The sequence below is a fragment of the Mauremys reevesii genome, linkage group 1, assembly GCF_016161935.1.
Source record: "Mauremys reevesii isolate NIE-2019 linkage group 1, ASM1616193v1, whole genome shotgun sequence".
Classification (NCBI taxonomy): domain Eukaryota; kingdom Metazoa; phylum Chordata; order Testudines; family Geoemydidae; genus Mauremys; species Mauremys reevesii.
Window position 1 is genome coordinate 124,909,146 of NC_052623.1, and position 19,663 is coordinate 124,928,808.

Genomic DNA, 19,663 nt, shown 5'->3' on the forward strand with positions numbered 1-19,663 from the left:
ATGCAACACAGAACACTGAACACAGACTTTATCATGACACTATAACCATGGTATTTCTATAACTCTTCAGCTGGTACCAGCTGTCCTGATGTTCCAGTTCAAAGGCTGAAAGATAGAAGCTTAGAAACAAATTAGCACAGTGCTCCCACTGCGGCAGACCCTGCTCCTTTGAGTTGTCCGCAGTGTATCCATTTTCCCTCCGGGGTCCCATGGCCGGTCAGACAGGGTCTAGGGTGCTAGTCACAGCTTGGTGGGCTAGCATGGGAAACTGTGGAATCCCTGGGGAACCTGGGTGAATGTATACTGGGTATTGCGAAAGATAAACACAAATCGGTCTTGGCTCTCTGGAGCAAGGGGCAGGGCGAAGAAGGAATTTGCTAAATCAATTACTGAAAACCACTGTGCCTTGGGCAGAATACTTTCCAACAATGCGGTTGTGTCTGCCACCACTGGAGCCTGCTGTGGGGTGCAAGCATTTATCTGACCATAATATATAGTTAGTCGCCAGGTCTTCCCATCTGCCTTGTGGACCGGCTAGATGGGGGAGTTGAAAGGAGAGGTATTTAAATGAACCACTCCCTGGTCTATCATGGCATCCAATATCTCACCCACAGCTTGCTCTGCCTCAGGAGGATACTTGTATTGTTTCTGGGGCGGCACTGGGGACCCTGAATGACAATGGGCTCCCCGTTCCAGAGACCACAATCGTATTTGTCCATAGCCCAGACCCTGGGAATCTGATTTTTCCATTCATCTGTCTCTAGAACCTCCACAGCTGCCACCCCCAACATTGGAGTGCTAACCCGCTCTGAGACCCCTCCTTGTAGATCTTCCCCACAATCCACTGCGGGGACCTGCACCGGATCACACCAGATATCCCCATCCCAATCATCATATGGTCCCTCATCCTGCTGGGCTTTCATCCCAACGGCAGTGACCCGGGGCTGAATAAGCCCCCCAGACCGTGTTCTCCCCTCCAGGACTGGCTCAGAGCGGCATTCTCTACTTCCACCTGCTCCTGCTCCTCCTCTGCTGCCACCACCTGTACTGCAGCTACAGAGAGGGAAGACACCTGGGCACTAGCAGTCAGAGCCTGTACCTTCCACATATCCCGTTCCTTCTCCAACTCATTACATCGGTCCTTGAGTGGCAAGCTGACTCTTTGCTGTCTGCCATTGCTAGCCTGCGTGCCACAGCAGCCAGGCGACTGCACAATCCAGTCCTGCCTTATTGGGACCATATACAAGCACATATTTATCCAACATGATCTCTAGTTCAGGAATTGTACTCCCAGGTGGAACCGCCCCTGGCATCCAGGGGTCTGCCCCTTTCTTTTGGAGCCATTCTAACAACACCTCAGGCGGCGGCGGCACTCCCCAAGTGGGCTGTATTCTTGCTCGGGCTGCTTCGCCTTTTTCTTCCCCTTGCCCCACAGTGGCATACTTAGCAGCGGTGTCCTTTTCTCCCTGCAGTGGGTTGCTAGCCTTCCACTTTTTCATGCAGGCTTGAGCTGGACCCACTCAAGAGACTACGGGGGACACCAGGGGACCCCTAGTCTTGGGTCAAATCCTCCACTAAGCTGCCCACATTCTCCACCAGTAAAGTTAAGTTTAAGGAGGACTAATGACCCACCAGAATTTGGCAGAATGCAGCATGTCTATTATACTGATATCTAAGCTCAAAAGAGGAGGTGGGGGTGTCACACTCACACTCTCATACTCACACTCTCAGGACAGGCATGGCACTGGAGATGTCAGGATCCTTCAAGGTAAGTGTCCCACAGCGCAGCAATGGACGGTGTGATGAAGGTAATTTTTCCTGAGGCACGATGAAATACAATGCGGCGAACCACTGGCCAGGAGGTCCGGGTGAAGGGCCTTCACGGGAGGTACAAGCTTGTGAGTGCACTCCTGAGCACATGGCCCCTTCTCCTTTTAAGGACCCGCTCCTCATGGCCTGCGACTAGAGATGACTTGGCCACCTCGGACAGTGTCCATGCAGTGTCCATGCATTGGGTGTGTGAGCGCTGCCTAATTAGAGTCCCAGACACCTTGTCAACCTGGGAGCTCTTCTGATCTTCCAGCTGTTCAAGCAGCCCATTCATCCCACAAGCATTCCAGGAGGAAGTGGGAGGGGGAAAGACACTTCACAGGTATTCAAAGTGGGAGAGGAGACAAAAGGGGGTGGGGAGAAGTGTAACAGACCTTTTGCGCATACGGGTTATACATAGCATAGTCATACATAGCATACAGATCACTGCTGCTCCTACAACAGTTAACATTATTTATACCTATGCTGTTTTAAAGTATGTCTTTTGGGGTGTAGTTCAAATGGTACTTTAAATTCTTCCAAGCCATCCAGGAGTTTATATTTTTAATTTTTCTGTAAAAGCCTAGTGATTCCCCCAAAAAAGTATTGCCAGTACTAGTCCAAAAATGGAAACCTTGTCTTTATTTCTCAGGCAGAGCCACTTCCAAATATGAACACCACACACAAACAGCTTTCACTTCCAGTACAAACCAGTTTGTGTGGTTTCAGTATATTTTACATCAAGATAATTCATATTAGATTAAATATTAGTCTGTCCATCCAAGATACCATATTTGAAAGAATGGATTCTGAACTAAACTGGCATAGGTGAAAGTAAGCTGGTATACCTTGGTGCGTCGTACCAGACCAGCTTCCCCAGATGGTAATTTAAAGGGCCTGAGGTTCCCAGCAGTGGCTGGAGCACCGAGCCCTTTAAATTGCTGCCAGAGTCCCGCTGCCAGAGTCCCTGGGTAGCAGAGGTGGCCAGGATCCCCAGGGTTCCAGCGGCGATTTAAAGGGCCCAGGGCTCCACTGCGGTAGTGGTGACCAGAGCCTCTGGCCCTTTAAATCTCCCCTGAGCCCTGGGGCTCCCAACCGCCTCTGCAGCTGATAGTTCTGGCAGTGATTTAAAGGGCCTGGGGCTCCCAGCCACCACTACTGGAGCCGGAGCCCAGGGCCCTTTAAATCTCAGCTCTAAAGGTCCCACCCCTTCTGGTTGAGGTCCCGCCCCTTCCAGTTGAAGCCCCACCCCCTGCTCAGGACTCTGGCGTACTGGTAAGTCCTTTAAGTTACTTTCCCCCCTGTAAACTGGCCACTTTCTTCAAATTACAGTAACAGTTCATATAAGCCTCAATTTTCATCCAGGCTACATACATGGGGACAGAGAGAGAATTTCAAGGCTTAAGGCCTTGATCCTTTAAACTGATAACATCTGGGCAGACTGCTGCTGCTGTTGATTGATATTGACTTCAGCAAGTGAGGATGTGCATGGAAGCAACAGTTGGCCAGCAAGCTGCCAATTGCAGGACTAGGACCTAAATCCTTATTGACAATTACAGCTGGTCAAAAGAAATCAAAACTTCCTTTGACAAACAATGGCTTTTTGACTTTGTGTGAGAAATTTTTTCATCAACATTTTTCAGTTTTTAACTGAAAAACTCAAACCCCAATTTTTCCAGGTTTAGGTATTCCCCCCTTTTCGGTCTCCCTTTAGCCGCACCTGCCACTGAAACAGGAGAAAGAAAAGGGGAATGGGGAGGGAAAGGCAGGGGAGGGGCACTGAAAAAAGAAAAATGTAAGAATTTTGGGAGGGGGGGGTATTAAAAATACCAGAGGCAAATGTTTCATTGGTTTTGAAATGTTTTGTGCAAAATATTTACCATCTGGCTACCCACTCTACTGAGGATTTAATTTTTCACTCAATGTTTTATGTTAACCACTATTCAGTGATCCATTGATATTATATGGGGATGATCAGTTTCCTGTAACTGCTTGGTTCGATGTTAGTCCCCTATCATGTGTGTTTCCAAAGTTTCCGCTTTTCTATTAAGAAATGATATATATACATTTAAATGCAATTTCTGTGTGCAGGTATTACCACTGTATTGACCATGACAACATTGAGTACCATTGCAAGAAAGTCTTTACCCCGTGTCTCCTACGTCACTGCCATGGATCTGTTTGTGACTGTATGCTTTTTATTTGTCTTTGCTGCTCTGATGGAGTATGCAACCCTCAACTACTACTCAAGCTGCAAGAAGCCAAACTGTACCAAGAAGAAAAAGTCGGTAAGATGTGGTCACCTAAGATTACTAATGAAGGGCATAGAGAGTAGTACTGAGAGGGAATCTGTAACACAGCCAGTCAAGGCAATGGTCCCTCCATATGCTTTTGCAAAATAACACCCCAACCCACCCTGCCTAGACCCTCCCCAATTCTAGATCAACTCCAGCAACTAGGTGGGAAAGTAGTTGCCGTAGGCGTCAATCGTGTTGCTGCCAAATGCAATACATTCCATAGCAGCAGTCCTTCCTTCTATTCTTTTCCCTGCCTTTCAGCTGTGCAGGTGAATGGAAAGGAAAATGTTCCCCCACTGAAAAAAAAATAAATCTAGAGGTACTTAAGTAGCACAGATTCCTTGTCCAGCCCCAGTTGCAAGGATTTTTGAATAAGGCCTTGAGTGAAAGTGAGGAAAGAGGGAGATAGGCCCCCCCAAGCTGAGGGAATGAGGAACTGAGGGGGTGCAGCAGAGGTGTCTAGAACAGAAGGTAAGGAGTGAATGGGGTGGTTGGAGCACATCGCAGGAAGATCAGAGAATGACAAGTTGCAGTAGGGATGACTGATGGGTGAGTACATATGTATGGGAGTGCAGAAAGTGAAGAGTGGGGCTTCAGAAAATGAATAGGGTATGTGTCTGAATGTGCAGAGGCTGGAGAGAGTGAAAGGTGGATGTGTGCCTGGTTGGGGGGCATGACAGAGAAAGAGTAAGTGGTGGGTATGAAGAATGTGAGCATCAGTGTTGCATGGAGATGGTGCTGAAGTGAACATGAGTGGAGGCAGTGTGACAAAGTTTCTCCTCTACCTTGGTGGGTCCTGCATTTATTGGCAGATTTGCTCACCTCAGTGATCTTCCCCTCTGGTGGAACCCACAGTCTGGGTCAACTCCTCCTGTCTGAGATCAGGAGTTGGGAGGTTTGGGGGGAGCCCAGGCCCACCCTCTACTCCGGGTTCCATCCCAGGGCCCTGTGGATTGCAGCTGTCTATAGTGCTTCCTGTAACAGCTGCATGACAGCTACAACTCCCTGGGCTACTTCCCCATGGCCTCCTCCAAACACCTTCTTTATCCTCACCACAGGCCCTTCCTCCTGGTGTCTGATAATGCTTGTATTCCTCAATCCTCCCAGCAGTACACTCTCAGCTCTTTGTGCCTCTTGCTCCCAGCTCCTCACATCCAAATCTCACTGACTAACTGGGAGGCTTTTAACTAATTACAGCCAGCCCTTGATTGGCTTCAGGTGTCCCAATCAATGTAGCTATCTCCACTGCCTTCTAGAAAGATCTTAATTGGCCCCAGGTGTCTTGATTAACCTGGAGCAACTGCCATTTGGTTACCATGGTACTAGGGATTTGGTTAGCCTGGGGCTAACATACCTGTTCCTTACTACTTTACTGTAGCCATCTGGCCTTGCCCCATCACAGTATGGATTGCAGAATCTATTAACAAACAAATTTATCATGCACTTTTCATTGCATCACCTGCTCCCTCAAAAGAAATCATCTCCCCTGGATTTATTTAACCCCAACCTGCCACATAAATGATTCCTTCTTCCTCTTCTCTCCCCCCAGTCTGAAATTATACCTGTACATGGCCCAGGACAGACAAAGTTCAGTCCTGCATCTTTAACAGCTTTTCCATATACATAAAAACACCAGCTATGAAGTCTGTTATCTGATGGCTCTTCATGTCTAGAAACATGAGCTTTATACTACTAAGAAAAGTTGATTCCAGGGTCCCTACCACTCCAGTTGGAACCCACACTTGTTCCTAACTCTATAAGCAAATGAGATAGTAAACTTTAAAACAGTAATTTTTAGGTTCAGAAAACATTTTTAGAGTGTATGTTTCCCTCTGAACATGAGTCCAGTACAATTGGACTCATGGCAGCAAAGGCACCTGCCAGAGGGACATAAAAATAGTCCCCTCCAAAAAGTCTAAAATAAACTCTTCTTAAATATTTTCCCAGGAGAATGTTGTTGTTCACTTTATGAGACATTACGGTGAAGTGAAGTGCAAATTCAGAAGGCAAGAGATAAAAGAGAGAACTAGAGAAGAGGAAACTGAGGGAGTAGAAGCGGCTCACCCACTCAAAATGTTTAGTGGAAGATAGGAGTCAGAGAGGTTGAGGGAAATTCTGTTTTTCCAGGCTGGAAAAAGGAAACATGTTCATTTGAAATAAAAGAGGTGAAGCATTAGAGGAGAGAGGTTGAGAAGAATGGAATTAAAGAGAGCTCAAGGGAAAAGAGAAAGAAGGAAAGAGAAGACAGGATTCAGCAACTAAGTCATGAAGTGGAAAGAGAGTAAAAGAAAGGAATAATGGGGGAAGATGAGTACAAGCTAGACTAATACATGGCATTAGTTTCTAAAACAGTCCTTACAAATGTATGGTGTATATGAAAGGCAACATGAGAAGAGTGCTACTGAAAGGAATTCTATAGCATGCTAGAAGTGAGCTGGCTTTGAGAAAATGGAAAAGATAATGGTGTGGAAAGGCTGAAAATATGGCAGTTATGACACGGACACGTTAAAGGAGTATATGTCAAGATGAGGAAATAATGCTAATGCTAGGGAGATGTCTTGACTGAAAATATGGCAGTTTGCTAAGTGACATGAGAGTGAAGGCCGGTTTTGCTATTATTTACTAAATAATTGAAGTCAATGGGTGAAAAAGAATTCTGGGTGGATGAAAGGTTCTGTGGGAGTTTCATGCCTTTGTTAAGGGATATTTTAAGAAACATTAAAAACCAGATGAATATAAAACAGTAAAGATTTTTTTTTCTTCTGAATGATTCTCTTATCTTTATTTGAGCTACCTGATGTCAGTTTTGGTCACATGATGGTGAGTACACTATTTTATTCAATAGCAACAAATGGATGCATGCACATATTGTTGACATCAGTTTGAAATTATTCATGAAAGATGCTGCAATGTAAGGTCATGCTTGATCCTGACTGTGAATGTTTTTCTTCTTTTTTGGTAAAAGGTCAGTTTATTTTCTGGCTTTGGGAGAGGAACATAAATGCCTCTGGCTATAAGCTCTTTCCAAATGACCTAGGATGGCCAAATGTGCCATCTCCTTCTGCCCTATTCTTACCCATGCAATTTTGCATATCTGCTTTATAAAGTAATATATGGAAACTGTGAATACAAATTATATCATGAAGTTAAACTAACAAAAATGAAAAAACAAAGAATGTACAGTTCTCATAGAAATTACCATGGGACATATATTAATGAATATCAAACTGTTAAATAGAGTTTGCTTTCAAATTTCCCCCTCCTTTTTTGATCTTTTGTTTTTGTTCTGTTTTTGGAAAGTTACTCTTCCTCCTAGAGAACTTTGTACATCCCATGCCTGAAATTATTTTGTTCAGCCATTTTTGAATGATCGAGTCTGAATAATTAAGGAGTGCTTGGAGCAGGAGACTGGACTCTGGGTCTCTCACTGGAATAGAGTCATTCTCACTATTGTGCATGTTCTCACTTTCTCTGTCTGGCCCAATGATGCTAAGTATTTATCCACAGTAGAACAGCTTCAGCCGGAGAATTCGTGGCACACCCTCTCCCCCATCAGCATATCTCATAGCTCAGTGGTTTGGCATATTCCTGAGAAGTAGGATACCCCTCTTCAAATCCTTCCCCCCTCTGGCAGAGGAGGGAATTGAATGTGGGTCTCCCAGATGCGTGGTTTAATCACTGTGCTAAGAGTTATAAGGTGGGCATCACCTCTTATCCTTCCTTTGCCCTGTTTTGTGTAGAGTGAGGTAACCACCTACCTCATTCTCACAAGAAATGACTCAAGTGCCTAAGCTGCCTGACTCCAGGAGAGGGGTTGCTGTTCATGGATCCCTAGCAGAGATAGGTGCCTCCCTGCAGCCTAAACTTAAGCATCTATCACCATGAGAGAGCTGGGGTTTAGAACACACCCCTTTCATCCACATCTCTCATTGGCTAGCTCCGGGAGCTCCTCACCTCATGTGCTGGCATTTGTGGATCACATTGTCAGGTGCATAGCTATCCCTTTCATTGTATACAGAGCCTGAGCGCTTAACTCAGTCTTTGTGGATCACAGTTTGTTCTTGTGATTTTCTAGGCACCTACAAGCTAGGCATTGTGATACTAGGTGTTGTAATGCGTAACTTCCTTTGGATCCAGGCCAAAGTGGTAGTTTTCAAGCTGATAAAGCTGCAGTCAAATGTTATGATAGTGTTTTAGTAGCACGGTATTTAATGCAGAGCTAAAATGGATTTCCGTGAGACCATGCTGTATCATATTATTATTGTTATAGACATTGATATGCATGGTAGTGTGAAGACAACAAGGTCCTATGCCAAGGAACTTTCATTCTTAATGAGATGGGTTAATATTAAAAATTAATAAATCCAAAGAGGTTGTGGGGAGGGAAAAGGGGGAGTTGAAAGAAAAAGGAAGGAGAAACTGTACAATTTACTTATTTCAAGTATACCTTGGGAATTTTGGCATGTGCTTCTGGGGCCTGATCCAAAGATCAAAGAGGTCAATGAGAGTGTTTCCACTGATTTCAGTAGAAGAGGTGAGATTTGCAAAGATTTGATGCTTAGGGAAAAGGAGGTTGTTACAGGAGAGGGCTGCATGACAATAAAATGACATGACACTGGAGAAGTTAAAGTGTTAAGAAGAGAATGAGTAGAAGGCAAGATAGAAGAAAGATGAGCCCTACCATGTAGGTAGAGGTAGAGAGATAGAGCCTTGAAAATTTTTGATATTATTATTATAAAGAGAGTTAAAATATGTTTGCATCCTGTGATGTTAATTTGAAAGTCTGTGCTGATAAAACTTTTCTTCTCTAGTCACTCTCAGCTGACTTTTTTCATTTTGGGGGATTAGTCTCACTCGTGATAAGCATAGGTGGCATTAATGCAGCTGTATTTGCTGATAGGGATGAGGTTGCCCCATAAAATAACTGATGTGCCCATATGCCTACTCTAATTATAATTTTGACACCATTCTTAATTGTAACTTTAGAAAGAGGTGATTTTGATGATCATGTTGTGATATAGTGGTAGTTTAAACACACACTTTAAATATGAAAATTAGGTATCTAATGGATAATAGGCCTTGAAACATCTGTGAAATATACACACCCAGAATTAACTTAACTGCTGACTGTATATCCAAATTACTCTATGGAAACCTATTTGCAAAGGCAGTGACATTGATCCTAAATCCAAAAGTGTCAGTTGTGCATGATCAGCACATCTCTAGAATCTATGGGCTAGTTCGTCAGCTGTTTACAGATTGCTATCTTCACAATCCAAGGGAGCTTTTCAAATGTTTTCTCTTTTTTTTTCCTTCTCCCCAGAACTATTCTGTACTTGATATAAGACCGCCGCCTACAGTCATCACATTGAACAATGCCATGTATTGGCAAGAATTTGAAGACACTTGTGTCTATGAGTGTCTGGATGGGAAAGACTGCCAGAGCTTTTTCTGCTGTTATGAAGAATGTAAATCTGGCTCATGGAGGAGAGGACGGATTCACATAGACATCTTAGAACTGGACTCCTATTCCAGGGTCTTTTTTCCAACATCGTTCCTGCTGTTTAACCTGGTCTACTGGGTTGGATACCTCTATCTTTAAGTGTTGCCGTTAGTGGTGAAGACTACTGTGTTTTCACACTTCTTGGGATAGTGAACATGAAAAAGTGAAGGAGGACATGGTCAGTTTCATCTCAAATTATAGAGGCCACGTTACCTTTTATCATCACAGAAATCAATGAAGGATTTTAATATGTAGTTGCCTGAAAAAGAAAAACCTTGAAGAATTCCCCTGACTGCTATTCATTTTAAATACAAGATTCTTACTAAATTCAGCTGAATTTGTAGTGTAAACAATGTTTATTAATAATTCTAATATAATGGAACCTTTACTGTTCTCCCTTGGCACTGAAAGCTAGACAGCATTCAAGCAAGAAACAGAGGTCAAACATTTGATATGGGTTCTTCATTCTTATGTCCCTTTCAAAGTTTCTCCCATTCCCTGGGGCTCAAGGCAACACCCACTGGTGCTGGTTAGCCATGATGCAACTGGAGATGTCTAACTCCAGACCAACCCAAGCCACCTTCTTTTATTGAGACCTATTCCACAGTTGCTGGGAGATCTTGTCTTGGTTGTCTCTGCATGGGAGAATCACCATAAAATAAAGACAGTTGCTCTGGTCCCATCAAGCCATGTAAGGTCTCTTCTGCTGCAAAGCTATGGGATTCATAGGCTTAGCCCCCTTCCTGCACACGTTAATTTTAATTTGAGGTGAAAAAGCTGATTTACAAGAATGCTCAGAATTTGATAAAGTCAGAGACACTGTCTATATCTGAAGTAGCTGCAAGTATTACTTGTAGAGCATTTCAGAGCTTTTTTTAAAAAAATAACTGATCAAACATAGCAAGATGGTACATGATTTCTGGAATAGATTTACTTGCAACTGGACAAGACTTCTGCTTGTTTGTGATATTGTAGCAGACTATAGTTGATAGGACATATGTAAGATTCACTACTTAATAGCACTAGGGGTATGTGATTTTTGCAGGTTACAATTTAATGCAAAGTTCACCCATGCATTTTTCTTCCCCTCCCTTCCCCCTTTAAGTGTTTTTACAGAGTGGAGAAAAATAAAGGTATTCTGTTCCTATAGAGATAAATCTTGAAGTCCTTAATTACAGAAGATTCCTGTTGAAGTCAATGGGAGTCTTGTCTGAGTTAAGGACTGAAAAATTTTGACCTATATAGTTCAGTATAGGAGTTTGAGTGCATCAACACTGGATTTAAATCAAAACAGATATTGGATACAGAAAAGACTAGGGGATTTTTTTTAAAACAAACAAATAGATTTTAACTTGGAAAAGCATTTTGTATTTTTGGAACATGTTTCACAAATTAAATTATTGAGAATTGTCCATTTTGCAACATTTTCAATATTTCTAGAGTGTTAAGAAACTCTTCCTTTTTCAGCAAACTCTCGGTAGATGTGATTAAGCCAACAGAACTCACATTCTCTACCAAATAGCAATGAGTTTTCAGTGCTCTTTGGTTAAAAACTAGCCACATAAAGTAATAAGAGTGTGTTAGATTGTTAGATTAAAATGTGGGTCTCACCCATGTATATTTGAAAATAATGTACAGTACTTATAACTGAAGAGCAATTCCTCCTGTCCTCAAATGGAAACAAAGGTAAAATCCCACAAATATACAAGGAATAATACCATGGTAACTACAAGGAACAGTAATTTAGTCATGTTCTTGGAAACACCAATGAATCTCAGTGCTGCTTCTCTCTCTTTTCAGAGTGTTTTTAATTAAACAAATAGCTCACAAGAAACCTAAAAGTAGCTTTTCAAAATATTATTTCTGGTATCATAAAAATATGGCTAAGTCAAATGATAACAGAGAAAGGAAGCTGGATCTAGAAAAATCCCTGCATGTTTGGCTCCTGTGAAGCAGAAGTACTGAAAAAGCATTCCTCTCCTTTGGAGAGAAAACAAAATGTTTTTTGGCCAGATCAGGACCTCATTTTAGTGAAGTCTATCCTACCCATCTTCTGCAATAAACTAAAACAAACACTCATCTGCCCCAAAATATCAACACATATTTGTAATGATATCACATTTCCTTTGTAGCTCACTATTACTCTGAAAACCTTCTGTGTTTATGTTTAATTGTGGGTTCCCTGCATTGGATTGGAGTTATTGTATAAGCAATATGGGTGGTAGACTTATGAAGTGAGGTAAAGCTAAATATTCAGGACTAAAAACAAGTGAGTTGATGCTCTGATAAGAGCCACCCATTATAAGTCTAAATAAGAGAACAGATCCATTTATCTTGGGGCGCTGATCCTGGAAACCCTCTGCACACGGAACACCAATTGACTTCAGGAGGAGTGTTCTAGACAAAGAGGGCTGCTTGTATCATTAGACCATTGATTGATAAAGTGTTGTTTATTAAGTAATTATACGTGTAGATGAGCTCCCTTAGAGTGTCTGTGGAAATGGAATATTCCATTTTTAGACTATATGCACGTACTGTGGTTGCGCTTCTACTCATTATCTCGATAATACTTAGTCCTGCCTTGAGTGCAGGGGACTGAACTAGAAGACCTCTTGAGGTCCCTTCCCATCCCATGATTCTATGATTGCTCCCCAACTCAGCAAAAAGCACACAGTACCCTCAGGTCCTTCCTTGGAAGATGAAGTCTACTAGAAGTCTGATTATATTGCCTCTGTTATATGAGTATCGACACAAACAGATGTTGAGAACATTAAAAACCCTGCTCTTCACCATTCTGTGCAACAGCAAAGCACCAGACCAAAATTCAACTTCTGTATAACTAAAGGTGCACTTCTGTTGCTATACTTGGACAACTGCAAACCCCACCCCATGTAGGTACCCACACATCCATCTCTCTCCCAGTTCAGTGTGACTGCAGCAAAATAACTCCTGCCACAAATTTATGTTTATCTTCCTTAGCTTTATAGAATTACAGTTTCACAGCAAGAGCTCCAGTACTGATTTATGGAGATGAGTCACATAATTTCAATATACACTGATCAGAAGCTTGCAGTTGCAACCTTCACTTGCTACTGCTCTTATCTATTGACGGCTGTGTGAAATATGTTCCTCTTTAACTGGGCTATGCTGCTGTCTCTAATTTTGGTCATTTGAGCTTCGGTGCAGTAAACGGTATATAAGGTAGGCAGCTGTGAGACACTGGGTTCTGGAGTGTGGTTTTATAGTCATTGCCCCTGGAACTGTTGCTAGCTTCCATGGCTTATTCTGTCTGCTTCAGTGCTTAATATTCTGGTGGCAGTTAAGCCACTGTTGGACTGAGGCAAGATCGGTCTACTGGGCTTGGCGTAATTCAAAATACAATTATTTGCATCATCTCTTTGTCCTAGCAATATCCCCAGAGAAAATGGTCCTGCATATGAAATCTGTGTGCTAAACCCTTTTGTTGTACTAAGGAATATCCATACCCATGTTAATGTGATATGAAAATCATATATCACCCATGGTTTGTTTGGCTCTTTTATGAGCAAGGAAGTAGCTCAACACTTTTCTGGAGTGTCACAACCCAAATTTAACAATCTACTTTTTAATACTTGAGAACACTCTATTCCTAATGAGCTTTGTTGCAGGCATTAAGACAAAAAGATTTATCCATGTCTTGGTTGTGCAAAAATCTGAAAAGCAAGAGAGTTAATGGTATCGATTCACACTTACCCAGTTTCAGTCTTAGTGATAATATTTATGTTACCATACTGAGTAAAAAGGTTTTAAATATGACTGGCCAGTAAAAGCAATCCATATACATTTCTATGAAAATGAAAATCAATAGACAACCTTTGTTGTTTTAACTTGAGAGAGCTTGTTGAAGTAACAGCCAAGGTCCCTTGTCCTTTTGCTTCATTACCCAGTGAGATAATACATTTAACACACCAAGAAGAAGAATGTGCAATAATAAAAACCTTTCATTTACTGTAGATTTACTTCAATCAGGAGTTGAGAAGTGTTTTATTGCATTAAGGAGAACGCTTTTAGTGCACTTGGAACTTTATAAAAACACTCTGCTTGATACAAAAGCTATCACTTCTCAGTTATTCCAACCTTGAATCCTAATGTACAGCAAGCTCCTTGGTTTTGGTTTCCTCTTAAAAAAAAGAGATACATTCTATAAATTCTTCCAGACAAGTTTATTTTACCCTAGGAACATATAGCAGTAATGTGCAGCTGATGCCTTAGATTACAAAGCTACCTTAATACATCAATATAAATATGGCAGTAGATTAATAGCCACTGAAATACCTAAAGCACATTAAAGAGGATAGGACTTTTCAGCTTGGAAAAGAGGAGACTAAGGGGGGATATGATAGAGGTATATAAAATCATGAATGAGTGGAGAAAGTGAATAAGGAAAAGTTATTTACTTGTTCCCATAATATAAGAACTAGGGGCCACCAAATGAATTTAATGGGCAGCAGGTTTAAAACAAATAAAAGGAAGTTCTTTTTCACACAGCACACAGTCAACCTGTGGAACTCCTTGCCTGAGGAGGTTGTGAAGGCCAAGACTATAACAGGGTTTGAAAGAGAACTAGATAAATTCATGGAGGTTAAATCCATTAATGGCTATTAGCCGGGATGGGTAAAGATTGGTGTCCCTGGCCTCTGTTTGTCAGAGGGTGGAGATGGATGGCAGGAGAGAGATCACTTGATCATGACCTGTTAGGTTCACTCCCTCTGGGGCACCTGGCATTGGCCACTGTCAGTAGACAGGATACTGGGCTGGATGGACCTTTGGTCTGACCCAGTATGGCCATTCTTATGTTCTTAACCCTTTCTCCCCATCCCCCCACAGGAAGTAGGTTGGATCAATAAAAATTACCTGAAATTATACTAGGAAGCATCCAACAGTACAAAGGTGGTGAGATACGGAGTTAAAAGAAAAATAGACAAATGTATTCTTGACTGCTGTACATTTCTTGACTCTGTCTCACTTTACTTCATACTCTCTTTCCTCCACCTCAGAACAAAACAAAAAAATCCCACCTCACAGCAAGTCAGATAATTGGACCATTTTGTGTTCTTCAAAAGTAGCAGCAGCAGGAAATGCATGCAACTAGCTAGCATAAAGATGTATTTTGGGGAGAGGAAGTATCCGTGCAAATATTATACCAAATAACACATCTATCTTAATTATTTATTTGTACCCCTGCTCCAATCACAGTAGTAGCTGAGCATCTCACAGTCTTTAATGTGTGAGTTAGGGGAATACTATTATTTGCATTTTATAGATGAAGAACTGAAAGACTAAGTGACTTGCCCAAGGTTACATAAGAAGTGTGTGGTAGAGCAGGGAATTGAAACCCAGGTCTCCCGAGTCCCATGCTCTATCCCTAGCTACTGGCCTATTCATCCTCTTGAGGGACTTTGTCTTTATATCTTGAAGTACATTTCATCAAACTCATTGTCCCACCTCATCCTCTGCATTGTCAAATGACTCTGTCTGTACCACTAATATCAAAGTCTTCTGAGTTACTGTCACCAGGCCTCAGTGGGTTACAGCTGAGAATACCAGATTCACAACAAACAGTTGAGAAATGGGGCAGGCACATGCCACACTTTTGGTTATTCTACCATAGATATACCAAGCCAGTAACAAAAGTAAACTTCTGTCTCACCACACTGGTTAGCAAGAAGTCAAAAAATACAGTCTTCTTAGGCATCCAAATTCTTATTTCACCACCCAGACACTAGACTTTGTGATGAGTAGTTAGTGAAAATCAATTTAATCAAACAAAGGGTTCTTCTGAGCTCAAGAAACCAGCTACATAGCCAAGTCAAGATATAACTCAGATCTTACTCAATAATCATGCTGTTGCCAATCTTTTAATAGCTGAAATCTAAAAGTTTATTTTAAGAGAAAAGAAATAGAGTTAAATCCATCAGTTTCAAACATGATACAAGAACTTTGCAATGATTATATGTATATGATTTTCTTAACCATTTTAATGGCTAGTTTAGAAAAAGTCTCTCTAGATATTAGCTTGGGGATCATCTATCCTTGTTTGAGCTTCTTTATTTGAAATGTCCAGAGAAATGAAGCAGGAAATGAAGACAAAATGGAACTTTTTCCAGGCTCTTCTATACCCTCTCCCATGCAGATGGAATTTTGCTGTCCCAAACAAAGGCCCCAGAACAGTTTATGGAAAAGTACAGGCACAAAATGGCGTCCAGGGTCACCTGAGCAAGTCACATGTCCTTACATGCTTTGATGATTCACAGGAGCAGCCATTACCCATATTTTGGCTAATGCATCCAGCAGAAGACTCACAGGGCAGGGAAAAGCTTCTTCAATGGCCCATTGTGAGCATTAAAGGAATACAGAACATATGTAGAATGCCAGTACCTAGTTAATATTTATAACTTCAGATACAAAAATGATACATGAATATAAACAAGATATTAATATTCAGCAAATCATAACTATTCTGTTCACACCTTACATGCTATACTTTGTACAATATTTGTTGCAATTGTCTAACAGTGGCAATTGTAACTCATATCTCAATCATACAACATCACAATTACTACACACCTTACAGTGGGATCCGGTGGAGAGCACAAAAAAAGATCAAGTCATAGCTAGCTTCTTCACTCTGCATACATTAAAGGGTCCCCCCAACAACTAGCATTACAGAAATATTTTTCTTCTGCCAACAAAGTAGAATTCTGGGGTTTGCCTGGACAATCCTGTCGTAGTGAGAAAAGGCTGCAGTATTCATAATGTTATATTACTTTCAGAAACTGTGCAAGCACAAAGCCAGTTATTTTTCATTTAATTTGTTGCCTATGGCAAAGTCTACGTGCCTGTTACAGTGTCTTTTGCATTTCTTGATATTTCAGGATATATGGACATCCTTGCAGCTGGGAAGATGGAGAATAACATGACCTTCAGCATTCCATCCGTGAGAAATATTTCCGGAGCTTTATAATATAAGTTGTGTATTTTAACATGCTTTGACATGTGTCTCAAGAAGTTTTGCTAACTCGTCATCTTTCTTTTTCAAGTATTACACAGATTCCTGAATCTTTAAACAGTGTCGAAACTTCAGTAGTGTTTCAACCAATCAAACAGCCTCCTTTCTTCATAATTTCAGATTCATTTAGCATTCTTTCCTCCTCTAGGAGGTGCAGTTAAGAAATAAGAGCTATACCGCCTCAGAACTCATGTTTATCTCATCACTGCTGACTTCCCAAATGGCCAGTTCAAATGGGCAGAGGATGAACAGTAAATTAGGAATACGTTTCCAAAGGAGGAAGGGTGAGGATCTCTTCCCTTTATGGTTTTGTTTCCTCCAACTGAGACAAATCTCTGTTATTCCAAAAACTCTCCCTGGGGTGTTCTGACAGAGAGGGACAACTGTAAAGCACAGTCTGGGCTGCAAAGGCACCTTGAAAATTGAGGCTGCACAAAGGTTATTGTGAATTAGCTGTCATGAGTGTGGAATTCTGGCAAAGTAGGTCTGGAAGGGACCTTGAAGGTCATCTAATCCAGCTCCCTGCACAGAGGCAGGACGAAGTATACCTAGACCATACTTGACATATGTTTGTCTAGCCACTTCTTGAAAACCTCCAATGACAGAGAGATTGCACAACCTCTCTTGGATGCTTATTCCAGTGCCTAACTATCCTTATAGTTGGAAAATTTTCCTAATATCTAACCTAAACCTCCCCTGCGCCAGATTACTTCTTGTCCTACGGTTGGTGGATATGGAGAACAATTGATCCCCATTTTCTTTTTAACACCACTTAACATATTTGAAGATTTATCAGGTCCCACCCCTCAGTTTGCTTTTCTCATGATTGAACATGCCCAGTTTTTTTAAACCTTTCCTTATAGGTCAGTTTTTTAAACTTTTTGTTGCTCTCCGCTGGATCCTCCTCAGTTTGTCCACATCTTTCTTAAAATGTGGCACCCAGAACTGGACACAGTACTCCAGCTGAGGCCTCATGAGTGCCAAGTACAGAGGGACAATTACCTCCTGTCTTTTACAGATGATAGATCTATTAATACACCCCAGATTGATATTAGACTTTTTCAAAACTGCATCACATTGATGACTCATATTCAATCTGTGATCCACTATAAATCCCACATCCTTTTCAGTAGTTCTACAAACTCACCACTTATCCCCAATTTTGCAGTTGTGCATTTGACTTTTCCTTCCTGAGAGTAGTACTTTGCACTTGTCTTTATTGAATTTCCTTTGGTTGATTTCAGACCAATTCTCCAGTTTGTCAAGGTTGTTTTGAATGCTAATCCTGGCCTCCAAAGTGCTAACAACACTTCCCATCTTGGTGTCATCCACAGATTTTATAAGCATACTATCCTCTCTAGTATTCAAGTCATTAATGAAAATATTGAATAGTACCAGACTCAGGACAGACCTCTGTGTGACCCCACTAGATACATCCCACCAGTTTGATGGTGAACCATTGATAACTACTCTTTGACTATGGTCTTTTAACCTGTTTTGCCTCTACCTTACAGTAATTTCATCTAGACAACATTTCCCTAATTTTCTTATAAGAATGGCATGTGGGACTGTGTCAAAAGCCTTCCTAAAATCAAGATATATCACATCCACTGCTTCCCCCCATCCACTAGGCCAAAAACTCTGTCAAAGAAGTATGCATATGGATCTGTATCCCCAGTGAAGTATATTCTTGGGTCGTTTCCTCTTCTAAGACAATCAGTATGTTACTTTTGCAAAAGCTTTGCTACCCAATAGTGCATGTTCAGGGAGGGCGGGGAGCAGGAGAGTGGTTGGGAAGACTTGATAAATGGGAACATTGATCCATGGACAGTGTCCATCCTGTAATTCACCCTTTGCCAATGACCCACAGAGCTGGAGCAACCTTCCACAGCTTGCTTCAACTCACACATTACAATGCTGCCAGTTTTTATTCTTAAGAAATAAAGAACACAAGAGAAAGAAGATGGTAATTGAGCAGCTGTCATTAATTTTATAAATGGCTCGCTGGAAACCATGCTAAATAGCAACATCAGTCTAAGAACAGTATCTGACATCTGCTATATTCTTATTTCAAGCCATGTCACATGGACATTTTGACTTCCGCTTGCTTATTACAGACAACAAAGTATCACTTACCTGGGCCTACATCCACTTGCATACAGGCTGCTAAAGATTCAAAACATTTTTCTCTTTTAAGAGTACCAGTACTTCTGTGGGGCGAAAATGGAGCTCATCCTCCAGAACTCAATCAGCATATCACTTGTGCCTGTACCCACGGAAGTGACCCCTTCTCTTTTTTAACTAGTGCCCTCATTTCTTCGACAATCTAGCTTCTTGGCTTTTACTCTTGGCATCTGAAGTGTTTCCTCTGTCACAAAGGTGTTTTAACACTGAGATTACATACCCTTTCTTGAGCTACACTACTGTGACAAGTGAAACAACTACCTCCCCTACACAGTATGTTTGGTGGAAAAAAGCATACTAGTCCACCCCCATCTTTGGCATCGTGCCCAGGGGTTGGCTACCAGTATAGTTACAGCATCTGAAGATAATTTAGATTTAACTTTTCTAATTACTTTAGAACATGGCTACTCCCTAGCATGATTTGCCTTTCAGCATCCGGCTACTAACCCCTGACATTTCTCATCATAGGTATCCCAGATCTGCAATTATATCTTTCCCTTCTGCTACTAAATTTATTTTCTTTTTCCTCTTTCACTGTGAGCCTCAGTTGGTGGTGTGGTTTTGTACACGAGGGATATCTGTAATTAGACATGGACATTCATCATAATGTTAAGTGCCTCAATATTTGACACCCAGGAGTTCTTTAATGATACCTAAACGGTGCATCTTGGTCTTCTAATCATTTGCTTAGCTACAGAGGATGAAAGAAAACGGAGATCCAATGGCATTTGTGTTGTTCATTAGTCTGACTCGTGGGCTCTCTCAGGTTTAGACCCAGACACTGATATAGTCAATTATTTGTGAGGTATTCTTTTGTCTGGA

The 19,663-nt window shown here is 41.6% G+C and overlaps 1 protein-coding gene across 6 annotated transcripts in view; it reads left to right on the forward strand.

Moving 5' to 3' along the window:
- The window catches only part of GABRG3 (gamma-aminobutyric acid type A receptor subunit gamma3), a 530,126-nt gene extending 518,966 nt beyond the window's left edge, over positions 1–11,160 (forward strand). For all 6 annotated transcript variants that reach the window (XM_039519684.1, XM_039519686.1, XM_039519687.1 and 3 more), the window contains 3 exons: positions 3,901–4,097; positions 6,897–6,926; positions 9,430–11,160. In XM_039519684.1, the coding sequence (XP_039375618.1) occupies positions 3,901–4,097; positions 6,897–6,926; positions 9,430–9,708 (506 nt within the window). In that variant the 3' untranslated portion in view covers positions 9,709–11,160. The remainder of the gene's footprint in view (positions 1–3,900; positions 4,098–6,896; positions 6,927–9,429) is intronic.
- The last annotated feature ends 8,503 nt before the right edge of the window (positions 11,161–19,663 follow it).